Genomic DNA, 19,213 nt, shown 5'->3' on the forward strand with positions numbered 1-19,213 from the left:
GACAGCTGTAGGTGCTGGCATTGTGGAGACTGGAGGGGCTGGGGTGAGAGCATCCGAGAATCCTCGGTTGTCTGTGTGGGGTGTTCCCCTGAATGTTGTAGAGGGGAGGCCTATTGGGCGGGAGGAGGTCGCGCCTAGCCCTAGAGTCGAGCAAGCTCCGGTCTGTAGTAAAGAGCAACCTTTGAATTACGCAGCGGTGGCTGCGGGGAATAGGGGTCGGGCAGGTGTGGCACGTGGGCCTGTTAGTGGACAGGCAGGTCAGAATACCCCCCCAGACGTAGTAGGGTATACCCCCTAGAGCCAGGGAGGAGACGGAATGTGGTCCGATTAAGGTGGGCGGGGGAAGGTGTACCCCCAGAGACAGGGGTGGTCATTGATAGGGTACTAGACATGGGCTTCACAGTAGAAGACCTTAATTGTTTTGTGCACAACTCTGTGTTTAAAGAATATACTATCAGTTTCGTCAGGCCCCAAGAATTGGACAAATTCTGGTCTACATATAAGCAGATGGAATTGGTGGGGGCTTTTAAGGACTTTATTGCGGTTCCCGTGTCTAGGCCCTCGGTAGTTAAAGTCAATATAATTCTCGAAAACGAATCCATCCCCCCATCAGATTTAAGAATATGGCTTAGCAGATACGGCACGGTTGTTGAGGACCTGGTTAAGGATATAGGATACAAGGGGGTGTGGACAGGAGGTTGGTGGGCTCGTTTGCGATTAAAATCTGTTAACCACGTCACTCAGCACATCCCTAACTCCGCATATATTGGTCGTGATTTAATCTGCTGCTCCTATCCGGGGCAGCCAAGAGAATGTTGGAAGTGTGGGTCAACCAGACATTTGAGTATTACCTGTGATGTGCTCAAATGCGCCATGTGCCTTGACGTAGGACATGTGGCTTAGACCTGCCCTAAGAGTATAAGGTGCAACCTTTGCGGGGAGCTCGGCCATGCGTATGGTTCCTGCCCCTCATCCTGGCATAAAGTGGATGAGGAGTTCCGAGCTCAAGGTGTTGGAGTCCCGCCAACTCACGTGGTCGATGAAACGCAATTATCATCAGAATCCGAGCCGGAGGTGGAAGCCTCAATGCCTCCTCCTGTTTTTCCTGTCTCCCCTCTTTCTCCTTTACCACCTTCTTTTCCAGGCCGCTCTTCGGGTAGGCCCCCCCAGAGGGGGAGAGGAAGCATGAATCAGAGGGGAGGGTGCTCCCGTCAAACCCGCCAATCCAGAAAAGAATCTCAAGGCCAAGGGGAGTCTTTCCCTCATCCGGTAAGGGGTAATGTATCCAAAAAAGAAAGACTTAAAAAAATTGAGAAGAATAGGAAAACTACTCTGGGAGACTGGGTTCAGGTAGGTGGTTCGGGGTCCCAAGGTTTCCCAAAAAGAGGTGCCACTAGTGAGAGGAGGGTAGGCACCTTGGTAGTTGACACCTCTAACAGGTTTGGTCCGCTCTCTTGGGGGGACAGAATGGAGGCAGAGGAAAGAGAAAGTGGAGATCAGGTTGAGCTAGAACGCATAGGGAGGGAGGAGGTTGACTCCTGCGTGCCAGGCTCTTCTGAGTCCGAGCTGGAAGAGATCGATCTCGAGGAAGCAGAGTGTATGCCCTCGGGTCTATCTGCTAAAAGGGAATGTTCGGAGGATGACAGGAGGACAAAGAGGCGGGTGGAAACTGCTGCGTCTTAAACATCCTTTAAATGGCTGTACCCCCTCCAATTAGCCTTGCAACCATTAATGTGGCAAGTGTGAAGTCTGTAAGTGCGAGAGAAACGGCCATATTTTTTTCTCTCCCGAATTGAGGCAGATGTTTTTATTTTTGCAGGAGACCAGGCTATGCCATCTGCCGGAGCTCCACAAAGCCAAAAAGCAGTGGACGTGTGGACCCTCCTTTTGGTCTCTTGCGGCCGAGCCTTACAGTGGAGTGGCGGTCCTTTTTAAGACCACTGAGGTAACAGTCAAACGGGTGGTTGAGGTAGAGCAGGGTCGGTGTATGGTCTTGGACGTCCTGGTGAGAGGGCAAGATCTTCGGTGTATGGTCTTGGACGTCCTGGTGAGAGGGCAAGATCTTCGCCTCATAAATGTATATGGTCCTCAGACCAAAGGGGCGAGGAAGGAGCTTTTCAACAGGATTAAGCCTTTTCTTTTTTCAGCCCAGCCGGTTATTTTTGGCGGTGACTTCAACACCGTGTCTAGGCCCATGGATAGGGGAGGAGTCGCGGGCCGGCTGGGTTATGATAGTATCACCCTTAACAGTATAGTCAGGGAAGCAGGGTTGGAGGATGTGCACATTCGACACAGACCCAACCACACTGGTTTCACTTTTTTTAGGGGTAGTTGCAAGAGTAGAATAGATAGGTTTTTTGTTAAGGAGGGTTCTGTGGTGTCACCTCCTGAGGTGATCCCCGTGGAATTCTCCGATCACTGTCTGGTGAGGGTGTCTTTAAATGTCTCCCAGGCGGCTCAGAAGGGTAGGGGCTCTGGCGGCCTAAATTCGGCCCTCCTGGGGAAGGAATCTGTAAAGCAATCCTTTTGGACTTTTTTCAAGCTCAGGAGTCTTTAGTGGGGTTTTGCAAAACTAAAGCGGAGTGGTGGGAGATGGTCAAGAAGAGGGCAGTTAAACTCTTTCGAGGCCTAGCTAATAAGATCCAGGTTGATAGAGAACGCGTCTACCTGTCTCTAAGGAGGAAACTAGACAGGTTGGTGTCTGATGGGGGCCGCCAGTGGGGAGGTGGCCAGAGTTCGTGTCCTGATGAGGGATTACCAGTATGACAGAGTGTCCTCTTTGGTTTTGGAAAGGGATTACGGGAAATATCACTCGCTTGACCCTTTTCAAAATTGCCAAGAGGCCTCTGCTTGCAGGTCTATACATGGCCTGCGAAATAAGGAGGGGGTGTTGGTGACTCGGCTGCTGGCATCCTTGATATTGTTAAAGAATTTTATACTGATCTCTTGAAGGGGCAGGAACTCTCCAGACCTGACATGTCTTCTTTTCTAGGTGGAACCCCCGGCATTGGAGATGAGAGCGGCACCCTTGATGAGTTGGGCAATGAGATAACGGTGGATGAGGTCAGGAAGGCGATTGATAGTCTTAACTTAAAGAGGTCTCCAGGCCCTGACGGCCTAACGGCTGAGTTTTATAAAGAATTTGCTGACCTCTTGACTCCTCATCTCGTGGAGGTATTTAATAGTTCCCTGGAGGAGGGTTTACTCCCTCCCTCTATGAGATGCTCTGCCCTTATCTTATTGTCCAAAGGTCTAGATCAGACTAAGGTTGAGAACTGGCGCCCCATAGCCCTTCTCAATACAGATAGGAAGATTCTGGCAAAAGTCATGTTCAACCGCCTTTTCTTTTTTTCTGAAAGGTTACTATCCCCTTCGCAGCACTGCACGGTGAAGGGCCGAAGCTGCTTTTCGGCTGTCCTTGGCATCCGGGAGGTTCTGGAACGGTGTAAGGTCTGTGAATGGGGGTAAGTACTTGCTGGCATTGGATCAGTCTAAAGCCTTCGATAGGGTCAATCATGAGTACCTTTGGTTGCTCCTTGTTAAGTACGGCCTCCCGGGGAAATTCATTAATTGGCTTAAAGTATTGTACAAGGGGGCCGAATGCTTCCCGCTTGTGAATGGATGGTCTGGGGAGTCCTTCGGGGTCTCTTCCGGGGTCAGACAGGGGTGTCCGTTATCTCCCTTGTTATATGCGTTCGCCATTGACCCTCTCCTTAGGAGGCTTGATGGTGGCGTATTGGCAGGGGTCCCTCTGTCTCCCGGTAGGGCTTTGAAGATTGCTGCCTACGCAGATGATGTCACGGCGGTCGTCTCTAGTGAGAGGGAGGGCGATAGCTGTGGCTCATTTGTTGGAAGACTATTCGGGGCCTCTGGGTCCCTGATTAACAGGAACAAGTGTGAAGCTTTTTGGATTGGGAAGGGGGACCCTGCTTATGTCCTCCCGGATGTTTTCCCTGCGGCCCAGTCTGAAATTAAAATCTTAGGTATCACATTTGGTCATGGTGATTATGCCAATCTAAATTGGGAGAAATGCATGAGGAGAGCTTCGTCTCTGGTCAACCGCTGGAAAGGGTTGAAATATACCCTAAGGGAAAAGGTTGATCTTATAAAGACTTACCTGATCCCGGTATTTCTTTATGTCAGCTATGTGTGCCTCTTGCCAGAATCTCTCTATGGTTAGGGATGTAGCGAACGTCGGAAAAAAAGTTCGCGAACATATTCGCGAACTTGCGCAAAAACGCGAGCGGTTCGCGAACCCCATAGACTTCAATGGGAAGGCGAACTTTAACATCTAGAAAAGACATTTCTGGCCAGAAAAATGATTTTTAAAGTTGGTTTTAAAGGGTGCAACGACCTGGACAGTGGCATGCCAGAGGGGGATCAAGGGCAAAAATGTATCTGAAAAATCTGCCTGTGTGTGCTTGGAAGAGATAGTGTAGGGGAGAGCTGTTAGTGATTTCAGGGACAGATGATAGTAAGTTTGCTGGCTAGTAATCTGCTTGATACTGCTCTGTATTGGAGGGACAGAAGTCTGCAGGGATTTGAGGCTTTTAGGTAGCTTTGCTGGCTAGTAATCTACTGTTCTCTTTAAACAACTGCCATGCGTTGACCTTGTAGGCATTGTTTTGCCCAGTTTTTTGGACGCAGCCACTGAAGCACAGTTGCCAGAAAAAATATGCCATATAAATGCTGAAAATAGTCATTTTTCGCCATACGTTGACCTTGTAGACATTGTTTGCCCAGTTTTTTGGACGCAAGCCACTGAAGCACAGTTGCCAGAAAAATTATGCCATATAAATGCTGAAAATATAAATTTTTTTGGTTGCAGCCACTGAAGCACAGAGGCCAGAAAAATTATGCCATATAAATGCAGAAAATATGCATTTTTTGGTCGCAGCCACTGAAGCACAGTTGACAGAAAAATTATGCCATATAAATGCTGAAAATATAAACTTTTTTGGTTGCAGCCACTGAAGCACAGAGGCCAGAAAAATTATGCCATATAAATGCAGAAAACATGCATTTTTTTGGTCGCAGCCACTGAAGCACAGTTGACAGAAAAATTATGCCATATAAATGCTGAAAATATAAATTTTTTTGGTTGCAGCCACTGAAGCACAGAGGCCAGAAAAATTATGCCATATAAATGCAGAAAATATGCATTTTTTTTGGTCGCAGCCACTGAAGCACAGTTGCCAGAAAAAATATGCCATATAAATGCTGAAAATAGTCATTTTTTGCCATATACGTTGAGTCAACGTATGGCAAAAAATGACTATTTTCAGCATTTATATGGCATATTTTTTCTGGCCTCTGTGCTTCAGTGGCTGCGGCCAAAAAAACTGGGCAAACAATGCCTACAAGGTCAACGTCGTTGACCTTGTAGGCATTGTTTGCCCAGTTTTTTTGGCCGCAGCCACTGAAGCACAGAGGCCAGAAAAAATATGCCATATAAATGCTGAAAATAGTCATTTTTTTGGTCGCAGCCACTGAAGCACAGTTGCCAGAAAAATTATGCCATATAAATGCTGAAAATATAAATTTTTTTGGTTGCAGCCACTGAAGCACAGAGGCCAGAAAAATTATGCCATATAAATGCAGAAAATATGCATTTTTTTGGTTGCAGCCACTGAAGCACAGAGGCCAGAAAAATTATGCCATATAAATGCAGAAAATATGCATTTTTTTGGATGCAGCCACTGAAGCACAGTTGCCAGAAAAAATATGCCATATAAATGCTGAAAATAGTCATTTTTTGCCATACGTTGACCTTGTAGACATTGTTTGCCCAGTTTTTTTGGTTGCAGCCACTGAAGCACAGAGGCCAGAAAAAATTAAACCAGTAGGGTTTGCACCCTAGTTTGTAACGGTGGCGGAGGGAGGAGGAGGACGCTAAAGGACAGCTGTGTGTGGAGTCATGAGGCTTGAAGAGAAGGACAGCTGCATAGAAGTCAGAACAAGTCTTCCGGCGTGCAGTAACCCTCCGAGATCCACCCCTCATTCATTTTAATAAAGGTCAGGTAATCGACACTTTTGTGACCTAGGCGAGTTCTCTTCTCAGTTACAATCCCTCCTGCTGCACTGAAGGTCCTTTCTGAGAGCACACTTGAGGCTGGGCAAGACAAGAGGTTCATGGCAAATTGTGACAGCTCTGGCCACAGATCAAGCCTGCGCACCCAGTAGTCCAGGGGTTCATCGCTCCTCAGAGTGTCGATATCTGCAGTTAATGCCAGGTAGTCCGCTACCTGCCGGTCGAGGCGTTCTTTGAGGGTGGATCCAGAAGGGTTGTGGCGCTGCCTTGGACAGAAAAACATTTGCATGTCTGACGTTACAGACTGGCCAAAGGGCTTTGTCCTTGCAGGTGTGCTCGTGGCAGGATTACTGGCACCTCTGCCCCTGGAATGTTGATGAGTTCCTGAAGTGACATCACCCTTAAAAGCATTGTACAACATGTTTTGCAGGCTGGTTTGTAAATGCCGCATCTTTTCGGACTTGTGGTATGTTGGTAACATTTCTGACACTTTATGCTTGTACCGAGGGTCTAGTAGCGTTGCGACCCAGTACAGGTCCTTCTCCTTAAGCCTCTTGATACGGGGGTCCTTCAACAGGCATGACAGCATGAAAGACCCCATTCTCACAAGGTTGGATGCAGAGCTATCCATCTCCGCTTCCTCATTATCAAGGACTGCATCATCCACGGTCTCCTCCCCCCAGCCACGTACAAGACCAGGGGTCCCCAAAAGGTCACCACTAGCCCCCTGGGAAGCCTGCTCCTGTTGGTCCTCCTCCTCCTCCTCCACAAAGCCACCTTCCTCCTCTGACTCCACTTCTGGCACCTCTCCCTGCGTTGCAGCAGGTGCCTGGGTTCGTTCTGGTGATTCCGACCAGAAATCGTGCGCTTCCAGCTCCTCGTCACGCTGGTCTACAGCCTCATCTGTCACTCGTCGCACGGCACGCTCCAGGAAGAAAGCGAAGGGTATTAGGTCGCTGATGGTGCCTTCGGTGCGACTGACCATATTTGTCACCTCTTCAAAAGGTCGCATGAGCCTGCAGGCATCGCGCATAAGCACCCAGTAACGGGGGAAAAAAATCCCCAGCTGTGCAGATCCAGTCCTACCACCCAGTTCAAAAAGGTACTCGTTGACGGCCCTTTGTTGTTGCAGCAGACGTTCCAACATAAGGAGCGTTGAATTCCAGTGAGTCTGGCTGTCAGAAATCAAACGCCTGACTGGCATGTTGTAGCGCTGCTGAATGTCAGCAAGGCGTGCCATGGCTGTGTAGGAACGTCTGAAATGGGCCGACACCTTTCTGGACTGGGTGAGAACGTCCTGGAATCCTGGGTACTTGGAGACAAAACGTTGGACTATTAAATTTAACACATGTGCCATGCAGGGCACATGTGTTAAATTGCCTAGTCTCAACGCTGCCAACAGATTGCTTCCATTGTCACACACCACTTTTCCGATCTGCAGTTGGTGTGGGGTCAGCCACCGATCGGCCTGTGGACTGCAGAGATGACAGGAGTACAGATCCGGTATGGTTTTTGCTTTCCAGGCACGTCATCCCCAAGACAGCGTGACAACGGCGTACCTGGCACGTCGAATAGCCTAGGGGGAGCTGGGGGTGCACAGGTGTGGAGGAGGAGAAGGAGGACCCAGCAGCAGAGTAAGAAGAAGACGAGGTAGAGAGCGATGGAGGAGTAGAGGTGGTGGCAGAACCGCGTGCAATCCGTGGCGGTGACACCAACTCCACTGTTGTTGTTGAGCTACCCATTCCCTGCTTCCCAGCCATTACCAAGTTCACCCAGTGGGCAGTGTAGGTGACATACCTGCCCTGACCATGCTTGGAGGACCATGCGTCAGTAGTCATATGGACCTTTGGCCCAACACTAAGTGACAGAGATGCGGTAACTTGGCTCTGCACATGTTGGTACAGGTGTGGTATTCCCTTTTTAGAAAAAAAATTGCGGCTGGGTACCTTCCACTGCGGTGTCCCAATTGCTACAAATTTGCGGAAGGCCTCAGAGTCCACCAGCTGGTATGGTAAAAGCTGGCGGGCTAAGAGTGCAGACAAGCCAGCTGTCAGACGCCGGGCAAGGGGGTGACAGTCAGACATTGGCTTCTTACGCTCAAACATGGCCTTCACAGAAACTTGGCTGGTGGCAGATGACTGGGAATGGGAACAGGTGGTCAAGGTGGAAGGCGGAGTGGAGGGTGGTTCAGACGGGTCAAGGAGAGCAGAGGTAGAGCAGTAAGATGCTGGACCAGAAGGAGTGTGGCTTTTAGTTTGCCTGTTGCCTTTGAGGTGTTGCTCCCAAAGTGCTTTGTGCTTGCCGCTCATGTGCCTTCGCATAGAAGTTGTACCTATGTGGCTGTTGGGCTTACCAAGGCTCAGTTTCTGACTGCACTCATTGCAAATTACAATGCTTTTGTCAGAGGCACACACATTAAAAAAATCCCACACTGCTGACTTTTTGGAAGTGTGCGATCTGGCGGTAACAGTAGAAGTTGGCGGAGTTGGCGGAGTTGGCGGTATTGGCGGCAATGGCGGGTGCGTTGGCCGGCTGAACACAGGTGCCGATACATGTTGTTGCCCTGCTGATCCCTGCGGGCTGTCCTCCCTGCTTCTTCTAAGTCTTATTCTCCTACTGCCTCTCTGACTCTCCGTCTCTCCATCTGAACTACCCTCCTCTTGCTCTCTTCTACTAGGCACCCACAAAACATCAATCTCCTCATCATCATTCTCCTCAGATGCATCAATTTCTTCTGACACATCACAGAAGGAAGCAGCAGCGGGGACCTCCTCCTCATCACTCATTATGTCCATCTCTATCGTGTTCTCTGCCAGAATTAAATCTGGTGTAAGGTCCTCATCTCCTTCATCTTCTTCTGGCAATAATGGTTGCGCATTACTCAGTTCAAGAAACTCATTGGAAAATAACTCCTCTGACCCCAGTGAAGAAGGGGCACCGGTGGTGGAGGAAGTGTTACGTGGGGTGGCCATAGCAGTGGAGGATGAGGAGGATGTTGTGGTAAAGTTAGAAACGGTAGAGGATGGGGTGTGCTGTGTAAGCCAGTCAACTACCTCTTCAGCATTTTGGGAGTTCAGGGTCATTGGCTTTTTAAAACTGGGCAATTTGCTAGGGCCACAGGATTGCATAGCAGCACGGCCCCTAGCACGGCCTCTGCGTGGCGGCCTGCCTTTGCCTGGCATTATTTTTAAAAAAACAACAACAACAACAAAAACTCAGTTGGTTTTTCTGGAAACGATAATACACACAGCTAGATGGCGGGTTGAAGAAAACACTGTGCAAATAATGCCTACAAAGTCAACGTATACACTACTACAGCGGTGGATACGGATTACGTAAAATATATGAATGCTGCTTGAAAAAAAGTAACTCAAGTGGTTTTTCTAGAGACGATAATATTATCAATATTTAGACAAAATGTGAACAAGGTCACACAGCTCGATGGCGGGTTGAAGAAAACACTGTGCAAATAATGCCTACAAGGCCAACGTATACACTACTACAGCGGTGGATACGGATTACGTAAAATATATGAATGCTGCTTGAAAAAAGTGACTCCGGTGTTTTTTCTGGAGACGGTAATATTATGGATATTTAGACAGAATGGGAACAAGGTCACACAGCTCGATGGCGGGTTGAAGAAAACAGTGTGCAAATAATGCCTACAAGGCCAACGTATACACTACTACAGCGGTGGATACGGATTACGTAAAATATATGAATGCTGCTTGAAAAAAGTGACTCCGGTGTTTTTTCTGGAGACGGTAATATTATGGATATTTAGACAGAATGGGAACAAGGTCACACAGCTCGATGGCGGGTTGAAGAAAACAGTGTGCAAATAATGCCTACAAGGTCAACGTATACACTACTACAGCGGTGGATACGGATTACGTAAAATATATGAATGCTGCTTGAAAAAAAGTAACTCAAGTGGTTTTTCTAGAGACGATAATATTATCAATATTTAGACAAAATGTGAACAAGGTCACACAGCTCGATGGCGGGTTGAAGAAAACAGTGTGCAAATAATGCCTACAAGGTCAACGTATACACTACTACAGCGGTGGATACGGATTACGTAAAATATATGAATGCTGCTTGAAAAAAAGTAACTCAAGTGGTTTTTCTAGAGACGATAATATTATCAATATTTAGACAAAATGTGAACAAGCTCACACAGCTCGATGGCGGGTTGAAGAAAACACTGTGCAAATAATGCCTACAAGGCCAACGTATACACTACTACAGCGGTGGATACGGATTACGTAAAATATATGAATGCTGCTTGAAAAAAGTGACTCCGGTGTTTTTTCTGGAGACGGTAATATTATGGATATTTAGACAGAATGGGAACAAGGTCACACAGCTCGATGGCGGGTTGAAGAAAACAGTGTGCAAATAATGCCTACAAGGCCAACGTATACACTACTACAGCGGTGGATACGGATTACGTAAAATATATGAATGCTGCTTGAAAAAAGTGACTCCGGTGTTTTTTCTGGAGACGGTAATATTATGGATATTTAGACAGAATGGGAACAAGGTCACACAGCTCGATGGCGGGTTGAAGAAAACAGTGTGCAAATAATGCCTACAAGGCCAACGTATACACTACTACAGCGGTGGATACGGATTACGTAAAATATATGAATGCTGCTTGAAAAAAGTGACTCCGGTGTTTTTTCTGGAGACGGTAATATTATGGATATTTAGACAGAATGGGAACAAGGTCACACAGCTCGATGGCGGGTTGAAGAAAACAGTGTGCAAATAATGCCTACAAGGCCAACGTATACACTACTACAGCGGTGGATACGGATTACGTAAAATATATGAATGCTGCTTGAAAAAAGTGACTCCGGTGTTTTTTCTGGAGACGGTAATATTATGGATATTTAGACAGAATGGGAACAAGGTCACACAGCTCGATGGCGGGTTGAAGAAAACAGTGTGCAAATAATGCCTACAAGGTCAACGTATACACTACTACAGCGGTGGATACGGATTACGTAAAATATATGAATGCTGCTTGAAAAAAAGTAACTCAAGTGGTTTTTCTAGAGACGATAATATTATCAATATTTAGACAAAATGTGAACAAGGTCACACAGCTCGATGGCGGGTTGAAGAAAACAGTGTGCAAATAATGCCTACAAGGTCAACGTATACACTACTACAGCGGTGGATACGGATTACGTAAAATATATGAATGCTGCTTGAAAAAAAGTAACTCAAGTGGTTTTTCTAGAGACGATAATATTATCAATATTTAGACAAAATGTGAACAAGCTCACACAGCTCGATGGCGGGTTGAAGAAAACACTGTGCAAATAATGCCTACAAGGCCAACGTATACACTACTACAGCGGTGGATACGGATTACGTAAAATATATGAATGCTGCTTGAAAAAAGTGACTCCGGTGTTTTTTCTGGAGACGGTAATATTATGGATATTTAGACAGAATGGGAACAAGGTCACACAGCTCGATGGCGGGTTGAAGAAAACAGTGTGCAAATAATGCCTACAAGGCCAACGTATACACTACTACAGCGGTGGATACGGATTACGTAAAATATATGAATGCTGCTTGAAAAAAGTGACTCCGGTGTTTTTTCTGGAGACGGTAATATTATGGATATTTAGACAGAATGGGAACAAGGTCACACAGCTCGATGGCGGGTTGAAGAAAACAGTGTGCAAATAATGCCTACAAGGCCAACGTATACACTACTACAGCGGTGGATACGGATTACGTAAAATATATGAATGCTGCTTGAAAAAAGTGACTCCGGTGTTTTTTCTGGAGACGGTAATATTATGGATATTTAGACAGAATGGGAACAAGGTCACACAGCTCGATGGCGGGTTGAAGAAAACAGTGTGCAAATAATGCCTACAAGGCCAACGTATACACTACTACAGCGGTGGATACGGATTACGTAAAATATATTATGGCTGCTTGAAAAAAGTGACTCCGGTGTTTTTTCTGGAGACGGTAATATTATGGATATTTAGACAGAATGTGAACAAGGTCACACAGCTCGATGGCGGGTTGAAGAAAACAGTGTGCAAATAATGCCTACAGGGCAAATAATGCCTAAAAGGTCAACTTATACACTACTACAGCGGTAGTAAAATAAAAAAAAGTAAAATAAAAAAAAATGAATATTAAAAAAAAAAAATTAAAGTTGGTGCTGCTGAACTACTAGGAGCAGCAGATTAGCACACCAGTCCCACTCCCCAACACTGCTAGACTAATAGCACTGGGCTCTTATAGTAGTAGTAGTAGTAGTAGTAGTAAAACAACAAAAAAATAAATAAAAGCAGTCCTTACAAGGACTACTGTTATTGCAGCAGTCAGCAGATGAGATCAGAAGCAGGACAGCTGCCCACTGCAGCTACATACAGAGCACTGCAGTAGAAGGTAGATTACTAGCCAGCAAAGCTACCTAAGCTTAAATGTCCCTCAAACCCCTGCAGACTTCTGTCCCTCCAATAACAGAGCAGTATCAAAACGATTACTAGCCAGCAAACTTTCAACTGTCCCTGAAATCACTAACAGGCAGCAGCTCTCTCCCTACACTATCTCTTCAGCACACACAGGCAGAGTGAAAAAACGCTGCAGGGCTTCGGTTTTTATAGGGAAGGGGAGTGGTCCAGGGGAGAGCTTCCTGATTGGCTGCCATGTACCTGCTGGTCTGGGGTGAGAGGGCAAAAAAAAGCGCCAACAATGGCGAACCCAAAATGGCGAACGTCGCGCGACGTTCGCGAACTTCCGGCGAGCGCGAACACCCGATGTTCGCGCGAACAAGTTCGCCGGCGAACAGTTCGCGACATCTCTATCTATGGTAAGATCTCTGGTCTGTTCTTCCAACTGTTATGGGGGAATAGGACAAATCTCATCAAGCGTAGCGTTACCTACATGCAAAGGAGTGAAGGGGGACTTAGCATGATCAACCCCGTAGTGTTCTTCGTGAACACATTTATTAAATACAACTTTTCCAACCTCTTAGAAGAGAAGACTCTTTTGTGGGTAGAGATCTTTAAGGTTTGGGTTTCCCCTTTCCTGAAAGAATGGTTAGATGGTGGCTCAGTAAAGAGTTTGCGGGTCCCTCGTGGCTCTCTCCCGCTTTATGTTGCAGTGAGTTTGAAAATTATTAGGAGGTGGTGTGTGACTGTTGGGGAGATAAGGGCTGCTCCAAGGCGGGAGGTGGATAGGAGGGTTCTGTCTTCCTACTTTCATGCACCGCTAGCCTTAAGGGATTGTCCAAACGCCATGGCAAGATCAGGGCTCGCCTTAGTCAACTCCCAGCGGGTTCCCAACAAATTCAGGGACATAGTTTGGCGTTCCTTTCACGGGAAGCTCTATGTTAATTGGAATCTGAAGTATAGGCGTTCCGATGATCGTGGTTGCCCGCGTGAGGAATGTGCTGGGAGGGTGGAGACAATGGACCATTTCTTACTTCAGTGCCCATTTAACATAGATGTTTACAAACAGGTATCTCAAGCGCTGTGCATCCCCTGCCTTTCTGGTTGGGATTACCAGGAGTGGGCCTATGGGGCATTTAAAAGGCATGTGGGTCTGGATGTGGGCACTCTTTTCTTAGTTAGTGCTGTGGCCCGCTTCTACACTTGGAATGCACGGTGCAAAGTTTCTCTTAGGAGCGAATCCCTCCCCTCTGCAGTGGTGGTGGGTATGATCTTGGGAGAACTTGGGAAGATTAGATCTTTAGAGAGACAAAGGACGGCGGAGGCGATATGGAGGGCATGGTGGCGTGGCTTCCACTTTGACCCTCCATGATACATCTCGCTTCCCCTGATGTCTCTGTGGTGATGGGCTTAAATTTCTAGCACCCCCTTAGATTTTTCTTGTAAGGTCATTTTTGTGATTGGGCTCATACGGTTTTCAGCGAGTAGCCCAATCCTTTGTCCTTCTGGGGGGTTTGTTTATTTATTTCGTTTATTTTGTTTTATTTTTTCTGATGTGTGTTTCTTTATTTTAAGGTTCCTCTGAACACTGGGTTATGTGTGTGTTTCTCTTGTACAAAGCCCGTAAAAGTGGCTTTCAGCCTGTAAAAGCGGCTATTTTTCTCTTTTTGAGGATGGTTTATGTAATTTGGGTATTGTCTGGGAAGTTTTTCCCTTTACCTTACTGCAGAGTTTCTTTAAAAGCCTGTAAAAATGGCTATCTTTTCCCTTAGGGAATGTCTATGTACTGCAGAGTTTCTTTAAAAAGCCTGTAAAAATGGCTATCTTTTCCTTTGGGAGTGTCTATGCAAATGAGTAATGCTGGGGGAAATTTTCTTCCTTTATTCTTATAAATTTTCCGTTGTTTTTTCAAATTTGTTATGCTAATGTTTGTAATGTTTTCCCATGATGCTCCATGTTTTGAGGATTTGTATTTTCTGTTACAAAAAGTATAAATATGTTCTCTCCATAACCTAAAGCAGTTTGGAAATTTGCTGGGTTGTAATTTTTTCTGTCTTCAGTTTCAAAGTCCTTTTGGACTTAGTTCCTATTATGGCTTTATACATATGTGACTTTGTATATATATGCTTTTGTGGAAATGCTTCAAATTTGTCTGTTGTATAAACTTGTATGCCAGAACAAACATAAAAAATTTCCACTACATAGGTGATTATATTCTGCTGGGATTTCTTCCGAATGCGCAATACCGAGGCTCATAGGAAAGACAGGTGTTAATATAAGGTGATTTGCAAATGACTGTGCGCATGGTGCTTATTGAAAAACTGATATTTTTGCAAACTTTATTTTCTTTAATCCAACTTGCTTGGCTAATGGCGCAGTTGATGCCTTAATACATCTGCCTATTTATGAGTATAATTTGGGGCAGGTATTGGGCAGTCAGTAATATTGGGCAGGTATTGGGCAGTCAGTAATATTGGGCAGTCAGTAATATTGGGCAGGTATTGGGCAGTCAGTAATATTGGGCAGGTATTGGGCAGTCAGTAATATTGGGCAGTCAGTAATATTGGGCAGTCAGTAATATTGGGCAGGTATTGGGCAGTCAGTAATATTGGGCAGGTATTGGGCAGTCAGTAATATTGGGCAGGTATTGGGCAGTCAGTAATATTGGGCAGGTATTGGGCAGTCAGTAATATTGGGCAGGTATTGGGCAGTCAGTAATATTGGGCAGTCAGTAATATTGGGCAGTCAGTAATATTGGGCAGGTATTGGGCAGTCAGTAATATTGGGCAGGTATTGGGCAGTCAGTAATATTGGGCAGGTATTGGGCAGTCAGTAATATTGGGCAGGTATTGGGCAGTCAGTAGGCACAAGGGGAGGGCAGGTAGTAGTACCTTTTTCCATACAGCTGCTAACTTTCCAAGCTGAAATGTATGCTCATCAAAAGGCTCTATATTACTATAATGTGTTCACCGTTTAATAGAACTGGGCACCTATATTGTAATATGACAAAGATGTGCACCTTATTTGCTTCTTTTCCAGTTTGCAGGTGGAGCCACAGCAGATGAGAAGGGGACAGCGAGTAGGAGAGAGGAGAGCAGTGGAGAACTTGGTTCCTGACACAACTATTGAAGTGGTTTGTATGTATTTTTATTCTCACACATATACCAGCAGGTAGACTTGTATTTGCAGTTTTTCAGAGCCGTTGGTGCTTGATTACCTGATGTTACATTGTGTGGCCCAGTTGTGAGGGCCCTCTAACAGTCATGTGAATTTATATTGATGCTGTTAGTGGCCCTTGCCGCTGGTGCACACTGATCCATCTGTGCCAGCAATTTCTCCATCACCAATGCACAGCAGGTTCTCTAATAGAAATGTGTGCCCCAGTTAGAAGGGCAAAGTATTATTGATGTGAGTATGTTCATCAGAATATCTTGCCCATCTCACAGTTGTTCAGCCATCCCTCTCTGCCAGTACCACTTTTAATTGTGTAATTGTATTACCTGGGGGCAGGTAGTTGTATTGGGCAGTCAGTAGGTACAAGGGGCAGGTATTGGGCAGTCAGTAGGTACAATGGGCAGGTATTGGGCAGTCAGTAGGCACAAGGGGCAGGTATTGGGCAGTCAGTAGGCACAAGGGGCAGGTATTGGGCAGTCAGTAGGCACAAGGGGCAGGTATTGGGCAGTCAGTAGGCACAAGGGGCAGGTATTGGGCAGTCAGTAGGCACAAGGGGCAGGTATTGGGCAGTCAGTAGGCACAAGGGGCAGGTATTGGGCAGTCAGTAGGCACAAGGGGCAGGTATTGGGCAGTCAGTAGGCACAAGGTTAGGGCAGGTAGTAGTACCTTTTTCCATACAGCTGCTAACTTCCCAAGCTGAAATGTATGCTCATCAAAAGTCTCTATATTACTATAATGTATTCACCGTTTAATAGAACTGGGCACCTATATTGTAATATGACAAAGATATGACAAATATTTGCACCTTATTTGCTTCTTTTCCAGTTTGCAGGTGGAGCCACAGCAGATGAGAAGGGGACAGCGAGTAGGATAGAGGAGAGCAGTGGAGAACTTGGTTCCTGACACAACTATTGAAGTGGTTTGGGTGTATTTTTATTCTCACACATATACCAACAGGTTGACTAGTATTTACAGTATTTCTGAGCCATTGGTGTATTGAGGAGCAAGTATTTAGGTGTTGTGTGAATCATCCACAGAGGTGAGCCCCTGTTAGAGGGGGATAATATGGTAATTGTAATGTGAGTACATTTTGTCACTGCTCTGAATCCCCTGCTTACCTTATGTGACATTGTGTGGCCCAGTTGCAAGGTCCATCTAACAGTCATGTGAATTTATATTGATGGCTGTTAGTGGCCCTTGCCGCTGGTGCACACTCACCCATCTGTGCCAGTACCGCTCTGAGAGAAATACATTGGAAGTATCTTTTCCCTTATCTTTTTTTTTTTCCCAGTATCTTTTCCCTTCTGACAAGTGCACGCTCATCCCCAGTCTCCACCTCCAAATAACAACAGACACAAGACAAGCTGTTTATCCGACATGTGGCCCCGTTAGTGTCAGCACCTTACACTCATGTAAATTCATATGGTTCATGGCTGTGGGGGGGGACACCAGTTGGTGCACACCCATCCCTATTTGTCAATTTTGTATTACAGTGTTTTTACAATAAGCTATTTATCAGACATGTGGCCCCCTTAGTGTCAGCACCTTGCCCTTATGTAAATTCATACGGTTCATGGGGGTAAAGTGGGGACACCAGTTGGTGCACACACATCCCTCTTTGTCAAGTTTTTTTTTCTATCACCACTGCACAGCAGGTTCTCTAATAGAAATGTGTGCCCCAGTTAGAAGGTCAAGGTATCTGGGATGTGAGTATGTTCATGCCAGTATATTTTCCCTTCTGACAAGTGCACGCTCATCCCCAGTCTCCACCTCCAAATAACAACAGACACAAGACAAGCTGTTTATCCGACATGTGGCCCCGTTAGTGTCAGCACCTTACACTCATGTAAATTCATATGGTTCATGGGTGCAATTTCTCCATCACCAATCACCAATGCACAGCAGGTTCTCTAATAGAAATGTGTGCCCCAGTTAGAAGGGCAAGATAGCATGTATGTGAGTATGTTCATGCATGAGTCTTGGCTTTCTGACAAGTGCACACCCATCCCTGGTACCCAAAATCACTTGTTTTAATGTGAGTGTCTATTGTAACTTTATGTACAATATTGTGTGTTGTTAAAGTCTCCAGCTCTGAATCACTTGCTTACCTGATGTCACATAACTAGCGACACAAGACAAGCCATTTATCAGACACGTGGCCCCGTTAGTATCCACACCTTGCCCTTATGTAAATTCATATGGTTCATGGGGGTAAAGTGGGGACACCAGTTGGTGCACACCCATTCCTCTTTGTCAAGTTTTTTTTTTCAATCACCACTGCACAGCAGGTTCTCTAATAGAAATGTGTGCCCCAGTTAGAAGGGCAAAGTATTATTGATGTGAGTATGTTCATCATAATACCTTGCCCATCTCACAGGTGTTCAGCCATCCCTTTCTGCCAGTACCACCTTTAATTGTGTAATTTTATTGTATTTTGTTACCTCATCCAAGTATACATACATTTACCTGATGTTACATTGTGTGGCCCAGTTAGAGGACTATCTAACAGTCATGTGAATTTACATTCATGGCTGTTAGTGGCCCTTACAGCTGGTGCACACTCATCCGTCTGCGCCAGTACCACCTCTTACTGGACTCTCTTCTATTTGCTTTCATACTTTTGCTAACCCCACTCTGTGTATTAGCTGAGGTGTAACTTTAAATGTAGTAGAAGTAGCCAGTCTGTAGCTATGAATTACTTGATTACCTAATGTGACATTGTGTGGCCCAGTTGCGAGGGCCCTCTAACAGTCATGTGAATTTACATTGATGGCTGTTAGTGGCCCTTACAGTTGGTGCACACTCATCCATCTGTGCCAGTACCGCTCTGAGAGAAATACATTGGAAGTAGCTCTGAATCACTTGCTTACCTGATGTCACATTACAAGAGACACAAGACAAGCTTTTTATCAGACACGTGGCCCCATTAGTGTCTCCACCTTGCACTTATGTAAATTCATATGGTTCATGGGTGTAAAGTGGGGACACCAGTTGGTGCACACCCATCCCTCTTTGTCAAGTTTTTTTTTCAATCACCACTGCACAGCAGGTTCTCTAATAGAAATGTGTGCCCCAGTTAGAAGGGCAGGGTAGTTTGGATGTGAGTATGTTCATTACAAGTATCTTTCCCTTCTGACAGGTGCATGCCCATCGCCAATCGCCAGCTCTGAAACACTTGCTGTAACGTGAGTGTTTATTGTAACTGTGTGGATTCTCTACTTTCCCTAACCCTATTCTTTGCATTAGCCTAGATGTAGCTTTAAATGTAGTAGAAGTAGCCAGTCTTTAACTATGAATCTCTTGATTACCTAATGTGACATTGTGTGGCCCAGTTATAAGGGCCCTCTAACAGTCATGTGAATTTACATTGATGGCTGTTAGTGGCCCTTAAAACTGTTGCACACTCATCCATCTGTGCCAGTACCGCTCTGAGAGAAATACAGTGGAAGTAGCTCTGAATCACTTGCTTACCTGATGTCACATTACAAGAGACACAAGACAAGCTTTTTATCAGACACGTGGCCCCATTAGTGTTTTCTCCTTGCACTCATGTAAATTCATATGGTTCATGGGT

General features: G+C 45.8%; 1 protein-coding gene across 1 annotated transcript; it reads left to right on the plus strand.

Moving 5' to 3' along the window:
• The first annotated feature begins 2,592 nt into the window (after nucleotides 1-2,592).
• LOC121401210 lies at nucleotides 2,593-13,992 on the plus strand. Its single transcript, XM_041585542.1, has 5 exons — nucleotides 2,593-2,734; nucleotides 2,993-3,174; nucleotides 3,379-3,450; nucleotides 3,545-4,175; nucleotides 12,885-13,992. Exons 1-5 carry the CDS (start codon nucleotides 2,593-2,595, stop codon nucleotides 13,835-13,837), a joined length of 1,980 nt encoding a protein of 659 aa, XP_041441476.1. The 3' UTR covers nucleotides 13,838-13,992.
• Nucleotides 13,993-19,213: the final 5,221 nt, after the last annotated feature.

The sequence above is a fragment of the Xenopus laevis genome, chromosome 3L (genome assembly GCF_017654675.1).
Source record: "Xenopus laevis strain J_2021 chromosome 3L, Xenopus_laevis_v10.1, whole genome shotgun sequence".
Lineage (NCBI taxonomy): Eukaryota > Metazoa > Chordata > Amphibia > Anura > Pipidae > Xenopus > Xenopus laevis.